The following is a 14,281-nucleotide window of genomic DNA, read 5'->3' on the forward strand; positions in this document are numbered from 1 at the left end:
GGAGGAACAGGAATTGATGTACAGAGTGGACCTCCCAGGGCAGAGGACTTGGTGGGAGCAGGGGGAGCCCCAGGACGCATGTGCGTCAGGGATGACCTCACCGGCCGTGCAGGCTCAGTAGGTTAGCTCCAGGCACACCTTACTGAATGCATGCACCCTGGGTTTGCAGAGTCAAACATTTGTGCTCTTGTTTTGTTTTTTTGTTTTGTTTTGTTTTCCAGAGGGAGATTCATTTCCCCGGGCCCTGGGACCCTCTCGGCCCTACCAGGAACCAGGCGGGAGACTCCACCTCATTCGCCAGCATCCCGGCCATGCCCACTACCACCTCCCTGCTGCCTACCTACTGGGCTCTTCCCGGAGTTCAGTGGCTCGTCCCCCTCGACCTGGTTCCTTCCTACCCTCCCAGGAGCCAGACGTGGGACCCCGGCACCACCGCCCCCCCAGAGCCGCACATCCCCGGCCTGCGGAGGAGCAGCAGCGGTTGGCAGCGCTTGCACAGGGCCGGGGACCGAGCCACCTCAGATACACCTTGCAGCACCCAGCTGCTTGCCCAGTGTCACCACGCCGGGCAAGGCCTCATGACAGCAGTGGGTCCGGGGAAAGCTACTGCACGGAACATAGTGGCTACCTGGCAGATGGGCCAGCTAGTGACTCTAGCTCCGGGCCCTGTCACGGCTCTTCCAGTGACTCCGTGGTCAACTGTACAGACGTCAGCCTGCAAGGCATCCACGGCAGCAGTTCTACCTTCCGCAGCTCCCTGAGCAGTGACTTTGACCCCTTTGTATACTGCAGCCCTGAAGGGGGGCTTCAGGGGGAAGAAACTCAGCCTAGTGTAACCTTTCGGCCCCATTCCTTGGACTCAGTGGTGCCCAAAGGGGAAACCCAGGTTTCCAGCCATGTCCACTACCACCAGCACCAGCACCACCACTACAAACAGCAGTTCCAGTGGCATGGCAGGAAGGCTGCCTTAGAAACTGAGGCTCCACAGGCCAGGCCCAGTGTTTCTCGGATGCAGCACCAGCCAGAGCTGCCTTCTCCTGAACAGCCAGCCCCCGGGTCCAACCCACCAGCCCCTTCAGGGCAGCTCCCCAAACCACAGTGGTCCAGGGTCCTCCTGGAGCCAGCCTCCAGCCCAACTGAAGCCTCCGCCCCCCGCCCCAGTCCCAACAGTCTTTTCAGCTCGCAGAAATCCAGCTTCCGTGCCCGACACCACAGGAAACGGCGGGGGGGTCCCTCAGAACCCACCGCAGCCTCTCGGCCCCAAGACTTGACTGTGGACCCTGCTTGCCAGGTTTCTCCCCACTCTGGCCACAGCCTGGCATGCCCCTGGTCCCCAGAGGGCCATCCATTGATCTTTGGACCTCCGGGCCTGGACAGGAGGCTGCTACCAGAAACCCCAGGTCCCTGTTACTCAAGTTCACAGCCAGTGTGGTTGTGTCTGACTCCACGCCGGCCCCTGGGACCACACCCTCCTGAGGAGGGGCCTTTGGAATGGAGTCCTGGGACCCCAGAGGGCAGGCCATGCCCTTATCCACACTGCCAGGTGCTGCCAGCCCAGCCTGGTGAGTTTTCAGGGGAAGTAGGTGTGGTAGGAGGAAGAGACAAAGAGGAGCTGGATATTGCAGACAGGTGAAGCCAGCCTACAAGGGGCTGACAGAAATTAACAATAGGGATGACTCCTAAAATATTGAACTGACATAGCATAGGATCCAGCTGAGTGTCAGAGCACTCTGGCACTGCCAAATATTACCTCTTTAGTTGCCAAATCATAGGGAGATCCCAGGGGAGAGATACTAGCCTGGCTGGCATTAGAGAGGCACTTGGGGTATTTGGGGCAGCAGATCAAGTAGGCGTGTTTCAGCTCAGTATGGTGCGTACAGCTCAATATTAGCTCTAAATACAAAGAAGGCCAAGAAGTGTTCCTTGTCCTTGAGGAAAGCATGATTTTCTAGAAGAAATAATTATGGATAACTATTACTAGACCATATAAAAAGAGCTATGTGAATGATATTAAAAAAATAATAATACTAGAGATCACAGGAGTTTCCCAGAAGCCCTGTGGGTCCTCAGGTTTTTCCCTTCTCCTGTTGGAGTAAAGGAACAACTAGGGCTTCCCTTTCAAACTCCCGTATTAATGCGATCAATCTTATTTTCTTGGGAGCCCTGTGCATCTCTGATACTGTAATTACAACCAGTGGTGATGATGCAAATTCTCAACTTTAACTTTATACTTACTCATCCAAATATTCCTCTCCCCTTTCCAGAGACCTCCACGTCCTACTCCTCCTTCCCCATCTTCTCCCATGGAGTGGATAACCAGATCTTTGCGTACAGCCATCATTAGGAGGACCCCTCCACCTTAAAGGGGAACCCCAAGTGCCTGAAATATAAGCCCTCATGGTCTAGGAATCTTACAGGCAGGACCTGAGAGATGCCTTAATTTATTTCCTATCTCCCTCCTGCAAACATTTATCATACACTTGCTATGTGCTAGGTTCCAGCCTAGGCTTTGAGCACACAGAGATGAAAAGACAAGGAATTTGCCAACCATGTGATGCAGGTCCAGTGGGGAGAGAAACTTCTAAATAGGGAGCAGAAGATAATTGGTTTCATAGAGCTGTGTATGTGCAAGCTTTGACTGAGTGTGTGATGATTCCATTTGGACACTGTTGTGTGTATTTTCAGTGCTGCCAGTTTCATACTACCACCTCCCCTTTCTCTAAAACTCAGAATTATTAGGTTGGTGCAAAAGGAATTGCAGTTTCGGACGGTGAATCTCAAATCATTATAGCTAGGCTCAAATACATCTTTATTAGTCAAAATAGGAACCATTATAATCAACACATTTTAGCCAATGAGAAATAAGTTTTATTCCTATAGTGTAAAAATCCATGATTCAGAATTTAATGAACTCTTGGAAAGCATCCTGTTGGTTGCGGAAGTGTTTTCCCTGCAAAAAGTTATTGAGATGCTTGAAGAAGTGATAGTCAGTTGGTGAGAGGTCAGGTAAATATTGTGATGAGGCAAAACTTTATAGCCCAATTCATTCAACATTTGAAGTGTTGGTTGTGGGATATGCATTCAGGTGTTGTCATGGAGAAGAATTGGGTCCTTTCTGTTGACCAACGCTGGCTGCAGGCATTGCAGTTTTCGGTGCATCTCATCAATTTGCTGAGCATACTTCTCAGAGGTAATGGTTTTGCCAGGATTCAGAAAGCTGTAGTGGATCAAACTGGCAGCAGACCACCAAACAGTGACCATGGCCTTTTTTGGGTGCAAGTGTTGAGCTGGTTGTTGCCAGTTGTCGTATAAAATCCACTTATTGTCACACATCATAATCTGATCAAGAAATGGTTCATTGTTGTTGCGTAGAATAAGAGAAGATGACACTTCAGAACAATGATTTTGATTTCTGGTCAGCTCATAAGGCACCCACTTATCGAGGTTTTTCACCTTTCCAATTTGCTTCAAATGCCAAATGACCATAGAATGATCGATGTTGAGTTCTTCAGCAACTTCTCATGTAGTTTTAAAAGGATCAGCTTCAATGATTGCTCTCAATTGGTCCTTGTCAACTTCCAATGGCCGGCCACTGTGCTCCTCATCTTCAAGGCTCTCGTCTCCTTTGCAAAATATCTTGAACCACCGCTGCACTGTACATTCGTTAGCAGTTTCTGGGCCAAATGTATTGTTGATGTTGCAAGTTGTCTCGCTGCTTTTCCACCCATTTTGAACTCAAATAAGAAAATTGCTAGAATTTGCTTTTTGTCTAACATTATTTCCATAGTCTAAAATAAATATAAAAATTGGGACGCGCACATGGCTCAACTGATAGAGCCCACCATATGGAGGGTCCAGGGTTTGATCCCCAGGGCCTCCTGACCTGTGTGGTGAGCTGGCCCACGCACAGTGCTACTGCTGCACCAAGGAGCACCATGCCACACAGGGGCGTCCCCATGTAGGGGTCCCCCACGTGCAAGGAGTGTGCCCCTCAAGGACAGCTACCCTGTATGAAAAAAGCATAGCCTGCCCAGGAGTGGCACCACACACATGGAGAGCTGATGCAGCAAGATGATACAACAAAAAAGAGATGCAGTTTCCTAGTGCTGCAGGATAATGCAAGCAGACACAGAAGAACACAGCAAATGGACACAGAGAGCTGACAATGGGGCGGGGGGAGGAATAAATAAAATAAATCTTTAAAAATAAATAAATAAAATATAAAATAAATGGCAAGTAATGTCATTAGCAAAAAACGCAAAGCAAGTAATGCACATTAAAATAATGTAGAATATATCCACATTTATTTAAGAATGTATGCCAATATCAAATGGCAGATTTCAACAATGCAAACCGCAGTTCCTTTTGCACCAACCTAATACTTTCAATGTCCCAGTCAGTGCCAAGTTCTGTTAACTGCATCTCTACTAGCCCAGTATTCATGGCCTCTGCTAGTACCTTAAGTACAGCCCCAAAGCCAATGCAGTAGCCTTCTAGCTCTTCTCCTCCCTCTACAGGGCCATGAAAGCTGGGCACTGGACATGCAGTGTCATGTCCTATAAAGCTGCACAGCATAGCTACCCTGCTCATCTACTCCCCATATTGCTGCCAGGGTCATATTCCTCACAGTGAGCAGTCCAGAAATCTTCAAGTGTTCTCTTTTTTCCACAGTAAGGAAAAATCTGGCCTGGTTTGGCCTTCAAGGCCTCAGTACCAGCTAGCCCTCATCTTCCTTCCCATCCATATTTCTCACTATTTCCCTTCTCTTATCTGAACCCATGCTTTAACCAAACTGGACCACTTGCACACTTTTTGCAGTTCCTACAGCCCAGAATGTCTTGCTGCCTTCCCCTACCTCCTTAAATTAAGTTCGTACCTATAACTGCATGAACTGTAAGCCCTCAGGTCCAGTTCATTTATCCCTACTCCAGGAAGCCTTTCCTGATTACTCCTTCTGGACATGATCTCTCCTCCCTTGATACATCTCTTATAACCCTGGTCCTGTCCCACTGGTATAATAGCCATCTGTATGCACACCTTTTCTCCTACAAGGTTGTCAGCTCCCTACTTATTCTTTTTTGCTCTAATATTTGGCATATGGTAACAGGCCAAATTCAGGGGTGCTTACTAAATATTTATTGGGTACATGAATGAATGAATGGTGAGTATTGGGAACACACTACTTGCTATACATGTTTCTCTTTCTCTAGATTTGTTTCTCTCCTGTTTCCTATTGGGGCCTCTTGCAGCTTTCAGTCTAATCATCCTTTCCTAACATATTCCTTGTTCCTCACTTTTTGTGGCCCCCTCCCAGCCATACCCTCCCACAGGTGGGAGAAGCGGGAGCCCCGCCTGACCCTCAGTGATCTCTTTCATCCCTCTCTCTGAATGCAGGGTTGGAGGAGGAGCTCGAGGAGGTATGTGAACAGGCCGTGTGAGATGTTCAGGCCTCCCTCCAACCAAGTGTACTCCGGATAACTTGGGGCTCTACCTGGCACAGAGTTCTGCTCCTGTGAGAAGAAAGGAACTCAGCAAACACCTCTTTTCACCATACTTCTTGGAAACACTGGAAGAGGCGTGCTGACAGTGAGGATGGGAAGTGCTGCTTCCTGCTCCCAGCTATGGGGTGATGGTGTTATTAAGATGCTGCTCCTTCTCCCAGCCCCACCAGGCCAACATTCCTACCAGTTCAGCTGAAGAATGACCCTTTCTAACCTCCTTCCTTTTTGAGCCCTGTACAACAGCTCTGGCCCTCCCTGTAAGGCCACTGATGGGAGAGCTACATCAGGGACAACCCCAGCTCTATCATTTTCCTTTTTTGCAAAAGGACCTGGTACATGTGATACGTGAGCCCTAAAAAGAGGGCCTCTTCAGCTGCTCCAGGCAGTGCCTCCCTTGGGGCATAAGGGAGGATGTTTCCCCTCTTGCCCTTAAATTGACAATTTAAGGAGTGGAGTCTGTCCCTGAGGTGAGCTCAACATCTGGAAGAACTTCAAACTCTCTCATCATCCCAGCAGGGCTGGAGATGGAGTGGGGAGGGAATGACTCTTCCTTGGAGATATCCTGGCTCAAAGTCCCAAAGCAGGCAGAAGGGAGAGAGTTTCTGCTGGACTTCATCTGGGAAGAGGGAGAATGGAATGAAGATAGACAACGCAGAATTACAGCTGTGCAAGAAAGTCAGCAAGGAACGTTTTCTCTCAAGAGCAGAGATGGGAACAAGGGAGAACAAAGGAAAAGCAAAGTGTGATCTGGGTTTGGAGGGCCCCAGTGTAAGCTAATCAGGGAAGGGACCCATAGGAAGGTGTGCATGTAAGAGGAGAGTTGGAGCAGGAAGTCTGGCCTGGGCAGCTGGTACCTGAGTGGGCAAGGGCTGAGGGGCACCTTAGGATGGCATTCACCCCCAAGGTAGCCTGACCATTGCTGGCCCCTCATGCATTATCCCATTTGGAATGTGAATGTGGGAGCAAAGTGGGCACAGGGCCCCACCTGGAAATCTTCCCTCAAAGTCAGTGGGGGGACTCGCACCTAGGCACCCACATGGGTATTTATATCTGAACCAGACAGAAAGATGCTTGAATCAGGCACTATGTCAGGAAATGTATTTATTTGCTAATATATTTATCCACAAATGTGGTCTGGTCTTGTGGTTTTATTCTCTTAATTGCTGTCACTCAGGGTAACAACTTCATCTCTTTCTATATCAACAGAAAGAAATTCTTTCTGGTATCAGGGCCTATGTTCTGATTTATAAAAGGATAGGGAAGAGTGGGGGGCTTGACAACAGTAATTGGTTTGTAAGCTCCTAAAAGCAAGCCTTCGTGAGATGATGGAAGAAGCTTGACTGGATTCTTGTCTAGTGAGTAGTTATCTTTACTATTGCACTTTGCACTTTTATTTACCATGCTTTGGTGACTTACTCTATGCCTCAGATTTACATCTATAAAATGGGCCTACTTCACAGAGTATTGCGGGTCTCATGTGAGCTAGCAGAGTGAGAATACCTTCCAAAGTGGAAAGATATTATTCAATAACAGGGAACATTCAAACCCCAGTTACAAAGTCCATCTTAACACGTCATGGAATAGGCAACAAGCAGGCCTCACCTGGAAGACTGTTTCAATTATGAGGCCTAGTCGTGAGGACAGAACAGCAGGACCTGAAACTATTTATGTCCCAAGGCTCCAGTTCCAATAAACAGGAACGACTCTGGTCTTGCCTACACAGAGGACTGTTGTGAGGATTAAGCAGTGCGTGTGAGTATGAGGAAATCCACCAGGCCAGGAGAGGCCTTTGCTCTCTTCCTCACAAGCACGTTTTACTCTTCTGCTTCTTCGGGAAAGGTTTGGTAGGGGAAGTGGTTGTCTGGTGTCCAGTTTTGAGTTTTGAACCAGGGAGCAAGGCCTCCTATAGGGTTTAAAAAAAAAAAAGATTAAAGGGTATCTAATCCCCTACAGATGTTCTGAAGAAAAGGAATTGTGTCTAAACACTGAAAGCTGCAGAGTATAAACTATCGACGGGAACAGGCGTATATGCATACAGAATTTTAAAAAATAATTAAGTATGCATTTTTTCCGCTGTGGCTCGCAGGCCAGCATTCCTGTGGAGGGCAAACGGTAACTCTATAGTGCTCTCGTAGCTAGCAAGCAGGGGTGGGGCTGCCCCTGGATTTGTTTTCGATCTCAACAGAAATAATGCAAGGGGAGGCAGTGGACTTTCTGCCCCTGCGCTTTTTAAACAAGAAGACAAAAAAATAATCTAGGCTGTCATCTGGGATCCTTCTAAGGGGACCCGTGCCAGCGCCCTAGATCAAATGGCCCGCGCACTCCGGCCTCGGCTCCAGACCAGCCCGCCCCCGCCCCCGCCCCCGCGCGGCCCCGCCGCCCCGCCCCCGCGGGATCCCGCCGATCCGCCCAGCGGCCGCCCGGGCCTCGCCCTAGCGCCGGCCCAGGTGACTCCCCGCCGGCCCCGCCTCCCAGGCGGGCGAGACCATCTCCTACAGCGGGGGGAGAGCGGGCCTGCGACCTCCCACACCGGAAGAGGAAGCCGGGACACCAGAAGTGGTGGGCATTATGGGTAGTTCGCTGTTAACTTCCTGCGAGTAAGGAGGCCGCGGCAGAATCCCTCTCTGCTTCCTGTGGGATAAGATGGCCTTGGAGACGGTGCCGAAGGATCTCCGGCATCTGCGAGCTTGTTTGCTGTGTTCCCTGGTCAAGGTATCTGTCGGGACCTGGTAGTGGGCGCTCTGGGGGACCAGATTGGGAGAAAGAAGGTGACAAACAGGGATGGGGGATGGTGAGAACTAATGTTAAGGTCCAGGATCCCCAGAGGTAGCGGAGAGAGTGGGAAACCGAAGGAGGCCATGGTTAATGTCGCTGGGAAGGCGGACAAATCCTGCAGCCGAGGGCACGGGCCGTCTTACATCCTTTTAAATCCTCAGCTGTTAGCACAAGCCTGGCCCTTGACAGACGTTCAGTGAAATTATATGGGAACCTGGGTTGGAGCCGAAGGACAGTGAGGATCAGAGAAGGATGGGGCTCTGCAGCTGGGAGAGTAGTCTGAGAGGGTGCCTGACCCTGAGGACATTAAGGAAGGGAATAGGTAGAAGAGAAGTGAAGGGGTGTGAGGGTGGAACTTAGGAATTGAGCTTGGGGGACCAGATCGAACAGAGAGTAGAAAATTAAGAGGTTGACTAGCTAGAAGTATTGAGAGAGCTACCTTTCGTTTTGGCCTCGCTCATTCATGCTTACCTCTCCTTTTCTTTTCTCCTCCTAGACCATAGACCAGTTTGAATATGATGGCTGTGACAATTGTGATGCATACCTGCAGATGAAAGGTAACCGAGAGATGGTATATGACTGCACCAGCTCTTCCTTTGATGGGTAAGCCTCCTCATATTCCTTCATTCGCTTCTACATTGTACCCCCATCCCCACCCCACAAGTAATGTGGAGCAGGCTTATGAGACCTAATTCTAGTTACTTATTTGACACTTCCCACTAGTGCTGTAGGTGTAAAATATAAACTGGATGTCTAAGATTAGCACACACACACAAAACGTAAAATATCTCGCTAATTTTTTTTTTGTTGTTGTTGCATCATCTTGCTGCATCAGCTCTCCATGTGTGCGGTGCCACTCCTGGGCAGGCTGCGCTTTTTTCACGTGGGGGCTCTCCTTGTGGGGTGCACTCTTTGTGCGTGGGGCACCCCTATACAGGGGACACCCTGCGTGGCACGGCACTCCTTGCATGTGGCAGGACTGCGTGTAGGCTAACTCACCACATGGGTCAGGAGGCCCTGGGTGTCGAACCCTGGCCCCTCCATATGGTAGGCAGACGCTCTATCAGTTGAGCCACATCTGCTTCCCTAATTTTTTATATTAATTACATTACATGTTGAAATGATAATAGTTTGGACCTGTGGGATTAAATGAAATATTTTAATAAAGTTAACCTCACTTTTTTTTTCATTTTTGAATGTGGTACTAGAAAATATAAAATGATGTGTGGCTTTCATTACATTTCTGTTGAACAGTGCTTCACTAGACTGTCAGCTCCTTGATAGGAACTGTGTTTATCTTGTGCACCACTACTTAGCACATGGTCTGGAAGGGGGTAGATGCTTAGCAAATCTTTGATGAGTGTGTAAAGATTCTTTTTGAAAATGAGGGAAAGCTAAGGTCTAGTTATGATAAATTATTGTCCCAAAGAGCTGATGTTTTTAGTTATCTGCTAGAGACCTTATACAAAAAGTTTTCCTTAGATGAGATTGCCCAGTTGGGAGAGGGAAAACAGGGGAGATGTAAGTGGCCAGGTCTCACTTCTCCTTCTCTAGAGTAGGAACCAGAAGGCAGTATTGAGGGGGTGGGAGTGGGACTGGGGGTGACAAGGGTTAGATACTAGAAAGTTTCTTTTGGCTTCTAGGTCAGTTAGGGGATTACATACAAACTGGATTTAACCCCAGTACTTGCTAAAGTTCTTTCAAGGTGGGCCAACTCCATTCCTTCTTTGATATCCTTTAGGTAGGAATAACTAATTGGGCAAAAAAGAGTTAACATGGAATCTTTTATTTACTACACGTGCATATATACTCTCAGATACTCCAAATCCCTTTGTTTATTAGCTTTGAGTGGTGTAGTAGTGTTCTTACTGTCCTTTTCATGAAAGTCATTTATTTAACAGTTTCCCATTATCTGTCCTCTGCTTGACCTACATGGGTTTGGGAACCTGTCTAAATTGAGCTTCTTGATGTTTAGAAATGTTTCTGTCTTGTTTATCATTATATCTGGTACCTGGCACATAATAGTAATTAATAAATAATGGTGGGTGAATGGATGGCTAGGTTATACAGGAAGTACTAAGAGTCATACTGTCATAGAAAATTAGAGAGCCAGACCAACCTTTTTATTTAACAACTAGGCAATAAAGTCCTACAGCAGTTCTGACTTCTTCAGAGTCAGGCAGTGACAGCAGAAGTTAGAACTCAGATGTTAATAACAGTTGCTAATATTTATAGAACTTACTCTGGAAGGCACTGTGCTAAGTGGTTAATGTGTATTATCTAGTTTACTATTTACAGAACCACACTTAATTAGTGACAGAACTGAGGTCCAGGGAAATTATGATTTACTCAAGGTCACATCTGGTACATCTGGGATTTATACCCAAGTGGCTTGACTTTAGAGGCCCCACTTTAAATCACTCTATAATACTGCCTCCCATCTGTGGGTAAAATGCTATGTTAGGTGCTGTGAGAGATGTGACCTCTTACACAATGAGATTCTTACTAGTAAGCAAGACAGAGTGTGAAGCTTTGCAGATTATGTTTTTAGAAGTGGACAAATCAAGTGCTATAGGAGATCAGAGGAGGGTTAGATGACCTCAGCCAGAAGTGGAAGAGGTAGCATTTAAACAAGATTTTTGAGGAAGTTCTGATGAGCAGGTAGTAGAAAGAGCATTCCAAACAAAAGGAATGACTCATGCAAAGGTATGTGGTGGGAAAAACTAGAGTGTGTTTGGAGAACAGTAGAAATTCTGGTTAAGTTAAATCATAATATTGGGTAAAAGGGGCCATAAGTCTAGAAAGATACATTGTGACGAACAGAGGAGAATATACTTGTACCCAGGAGGATAATCTCCATATATACCTATGCCAGGTCAGTCTTCAGAGCTAGGGGGCTGGTGTTACCTTCCTTGCCACCCCTGGAGTTGGCATCAATGTAGAATTTGGATAGAGTGGGGGCCCCCGAAATAAGAATCTAGGATTGTTCCTAGGAGAAGAGGGAAAGGTTATTAAGGAGGGAGAAAGTTAACAAATGTCATGCCTGAAACATATCTGATGGCCAGTAAGCAGTCAGTAAGTATTTGATTGCATGAATGAATGACAAAAGTGACCTCTGTAGCTTCTGAAAGCATTTGATGTTTATCTGTCTTGCGCAAGTTGTGGGTTTCTAGCTCTTGAGGAGGCTTTCTCTTGCCAGTGTTTGGGATCAGCACTACCCTTGGAGGGACTATTAGGGCTATACGAAGAGCTAACACTTAATTTAGCACATACGCTGTGCCAGGCTTTGTACTAGATGTTTTTCATGTATTATCATAGTCTTTTAGTCTCATCTTACTGTTTAAATTCTGAGAGGAGGTCTCCATATGTGCTTCAGACTGCATAGCTTATTAGAGGCAGAGCTTGGCCAGGTCTCACTCATTTCTGATAGGAAGACCCATCATCTTGACTCAACCTCCCCTTAGCACTAGGCCCCAGAGCCCTTCTGGTCCTATAGTTGTAATCAGTAACACTGGTCATCTATTTCTAAAGCTGTCTGTTTCCCAGGGAATCTGGACTAAAGTTATTTTTGAGTCTGGTGCGTTAGTCTTTTGGGGGTGTTGAGCCAGGGACATCAGAACAAAGGACCTTTGTCAGTACTAGCTTTGAGTCAGCTCCTTCCCAACTTTCAAACTCAGTTTCTCCTGCTTTCTAGTAGAGACTCTGTGATACTTGGCATTTTCCTAGGTTTCCTTTCCCAGAATTGTTTCACTGACTAGGAAGAGGGTAAAGAGGGCAACTCCTTCAGCCTGCCTCCTTTCTAGCTGGGAGTGGCTCAAATTGACTCTCGTTTCTTTTCCCTTCCTAGAATCATTGCGATGATGAGTCCAGAGGACAGCTGGGTCTCCAAATGGCAGCGAGTCAGTAAGTATTTCTCCTTATCCTGACCTAGTTGTACTTTTGGCATTTCTCAGATCCAGTGGGGGACTTTTAATACAGTGGGATTAGTGGCCTCAGGTTGGAAAGAGGGGAATGTATGAGAGACAAGTAATGTTCTGTGCCCTGTCATTTAACCATGTAAACAAAAGAGGTACTCATTCTCTTGTTGAGGCAGCATTTCATTTGTTTTAGCTTAAGCCTCTATTTGGTCTTTAGTCTTAACCCATACCCACTGCAATCTCCTTTTTTTCTTTCTCAGGTAACTTTAAGCCAGGTGTGTATGCTGTGTCAGTCACTGGTCGTCTGCCCCAAGGTAATAATAATTATTATAACAACAGCCAAAGTTCACATATTGTACTAAGCGCTGTGGAAGCCCTTTATCTGAATTGATGCTATTCCTCAGACTTCATGGGGTTCTTCAAGGAGGGAATCGAGGTACAGAGAGGTTAAATAATGTGCCCAAGGTTTCCAAGCTAGTAAGCAAGAGGCCAGAATTTGAACTCGGGCATTCTGGCTTCGAAACCCTTGGTTTTGATGACTACAATGTTTCCTCCTTTTCTTCTCATTTTTTATGAAGTCCCTATTTACTAAGCACTTGCCTGGATCTTCAGTGGTATCAAGCCAACCAAGTAGGACTGTTGATGAGTAGTCTAGGAGTTCCAGTTTGCTTATAGCCCCCCTCTTCTTCCCTACCCCCTCCCCAGTGTGGCAACTGAGGGCCCCTTCTTATCCTGCTGAACCTTTTCCCTCATGAAGATGTTTCTTTTCCTGCCACAGGAATTGTACGAGAGCTGAAGAGTCGAGGAGTGGCCTACAAATCCAGAGACACAGCTATAAAGACCTAGCAAGATACAGGGCTGCCAGCATCTTTGCTCCCCACCTCCTGCCTCTGCCTGTTTTTTTGGTTGTGGAACTAAACAGGCAGAACTTGACACATGCACACACACACACCAGCTCAGAGACTCAGCAGGCTATTGAGAGAGCGGCACAGTGGGACATCCCCGGGTGATTTTACCTTCTTTGGACTACTCGTGGGGGTGGAAGGAATTTGTGTTGGTGGACTAACACAGACTGAACTAAGGGGAGAGTGGGAGGCTGGTTTTCCTACCCACAGCAGGACTACTCCTTTGCCCATGGGCAGGACTCTGGGCCGAATACCAATAAACATGAACCCCTAGGAAAGTTCTTAAGCCTGTGATACATGTCTTGCTTCCCTTTCCCTTTCTCTTATCTGGGCACAATCAGAGGTCATTTGCCTTGTAAGCACCTTCCCAGAGTAACAGAGGCTCTTTGGCTCCCTGTTGCCAATCTTTGAGTCTCCAGGGTTGCAACCTCTCTATTGTGCTTCATTGGAAGGTCTGCTGTCCTTAGGTAACTCCACTAGCCTGGTGATCCTGATGTCTGGCCCTTGCATCGTTTTGCCCTCCAGAACTTGTAGCACAGCAGGTGTCCATTGAAGAAACCCTGAGGCTTTTTAGTGCCCTTTGCCCCTTAACTATGTTTAATTTTTTCTCTTTCCTTGTTTTCTTCTTTTTACTTTTCCTATATGTCTCCTAACTGGACAGTCTCAGGTCTTAGTTGACTTCTGGGTCTTGGCCTGACTTGTTTGTGCCTCCCTAGGAGGTAGGTCTCTCCTTTCTCTGCCTTAGTAGGGGCCTTGGGTGATGTGATGTTTTTGGCCAAGGTGAATTATTTGTTTTCAAATAAAAACTTCAACATAAATTCTCATTTATTTAGGGAGTGGATGTGGCTCAAGCAGTTGAGTGCCCGCTTACTACGTGGGAAGTCCCAGATTTGGTTCCTGATGCCTCCTGAAAAAATAAAAACAGGCAACAAGCGAAAAAACAAATGGGAAAAAAAAAAAACTGAGGGAAGCCAATGTAGCTCGGTGGTTGAACACCGGCTTCCCACATATGAAGTCCTAGGTTCAATCCCTGGTCCTGGGTACCTTAAAAAAATCATTTATTTAAAACCAAAAATCCTATTAATATCCCCATTTTGATTTTCTTCAGTTTCTTTTTTCCGTGTGTAAAATGGGGATGAATATACCCTGCCTATTGACCTCAGGATTGTTGTGATAAAAATGA

General features: G+C 47.0%; 2 protein-coding genes across 3 annotated transcripts in view; both read left to right on the plus strand.

The window, feature by feature from the left end:
* Positions 1–6,629, plus strand: part of RNF43 (ring finger protein 43) — a 62,961-nt gene extending 56,332 nt beyond the window's left edge. The window contains exons 8-9 of one of the 2 annotated variants that reach the window (XM_004461310.5): positions 222–1,562; positions 5,395–6,629. In XM_004461310.5, coding sequence (XP_004461367.1) covers positions 222–1,562; positions 5,395–5,438 — 1,385 coding nt within the window. In that variant the 3' untranslated portion in view covers positions 5,439–6,629. The remainder of the gene's footprint in view (positions 1–221; positions 1,563–5,394) is intronic. The other variant, XM_058283907.2, reaches the window with a different exon arrangement.
* Positions 6,630–8,050: 1,421 nt separating this feature from the next.
* SUPT4H1 (SPT4 homolog, DSIF elongation factor subunit) lies at positions 8,051–13,916 on the plus strand. The gene is made up of 5 exons (XM_004461305.5): positions 8,051–8,213; positions 8,773–8,879; positions 12,124–12,179; positions 12,454–12,507; positions 12,972–13,916. The coding sequence occupies exons 1-5, from the start codon at positions 8,145–8,147 to the stop codon at positions 13,037–13,039; spliced, it is 354 nt and encodes a 117-aa protein (XP_004461362.1). The 5' UTR covers positions 8,051–8,144; the 3' UTR covers positions 13,040–13,916.
* Positions 13,917–14,281: the final 365 nt, after the last annotated feature.

The sequence above is a fragment of the Dasypus novemcinctus genome, chromosome 21, assembly GCF_030445035.2.
Source record: "Dasypus novemcinctus isolate mDasNov1 chromosome 21, mDasNov1.1.hap2, whole genome shotgun sequence".
NCBI classification, from domain to species: domain Eukaryota; kingdom Metazoa; phylum Chordata; class Mammalia; order Cingulata; family Dasypodidae; genus Dasypus; species Dasypus novemcinctus.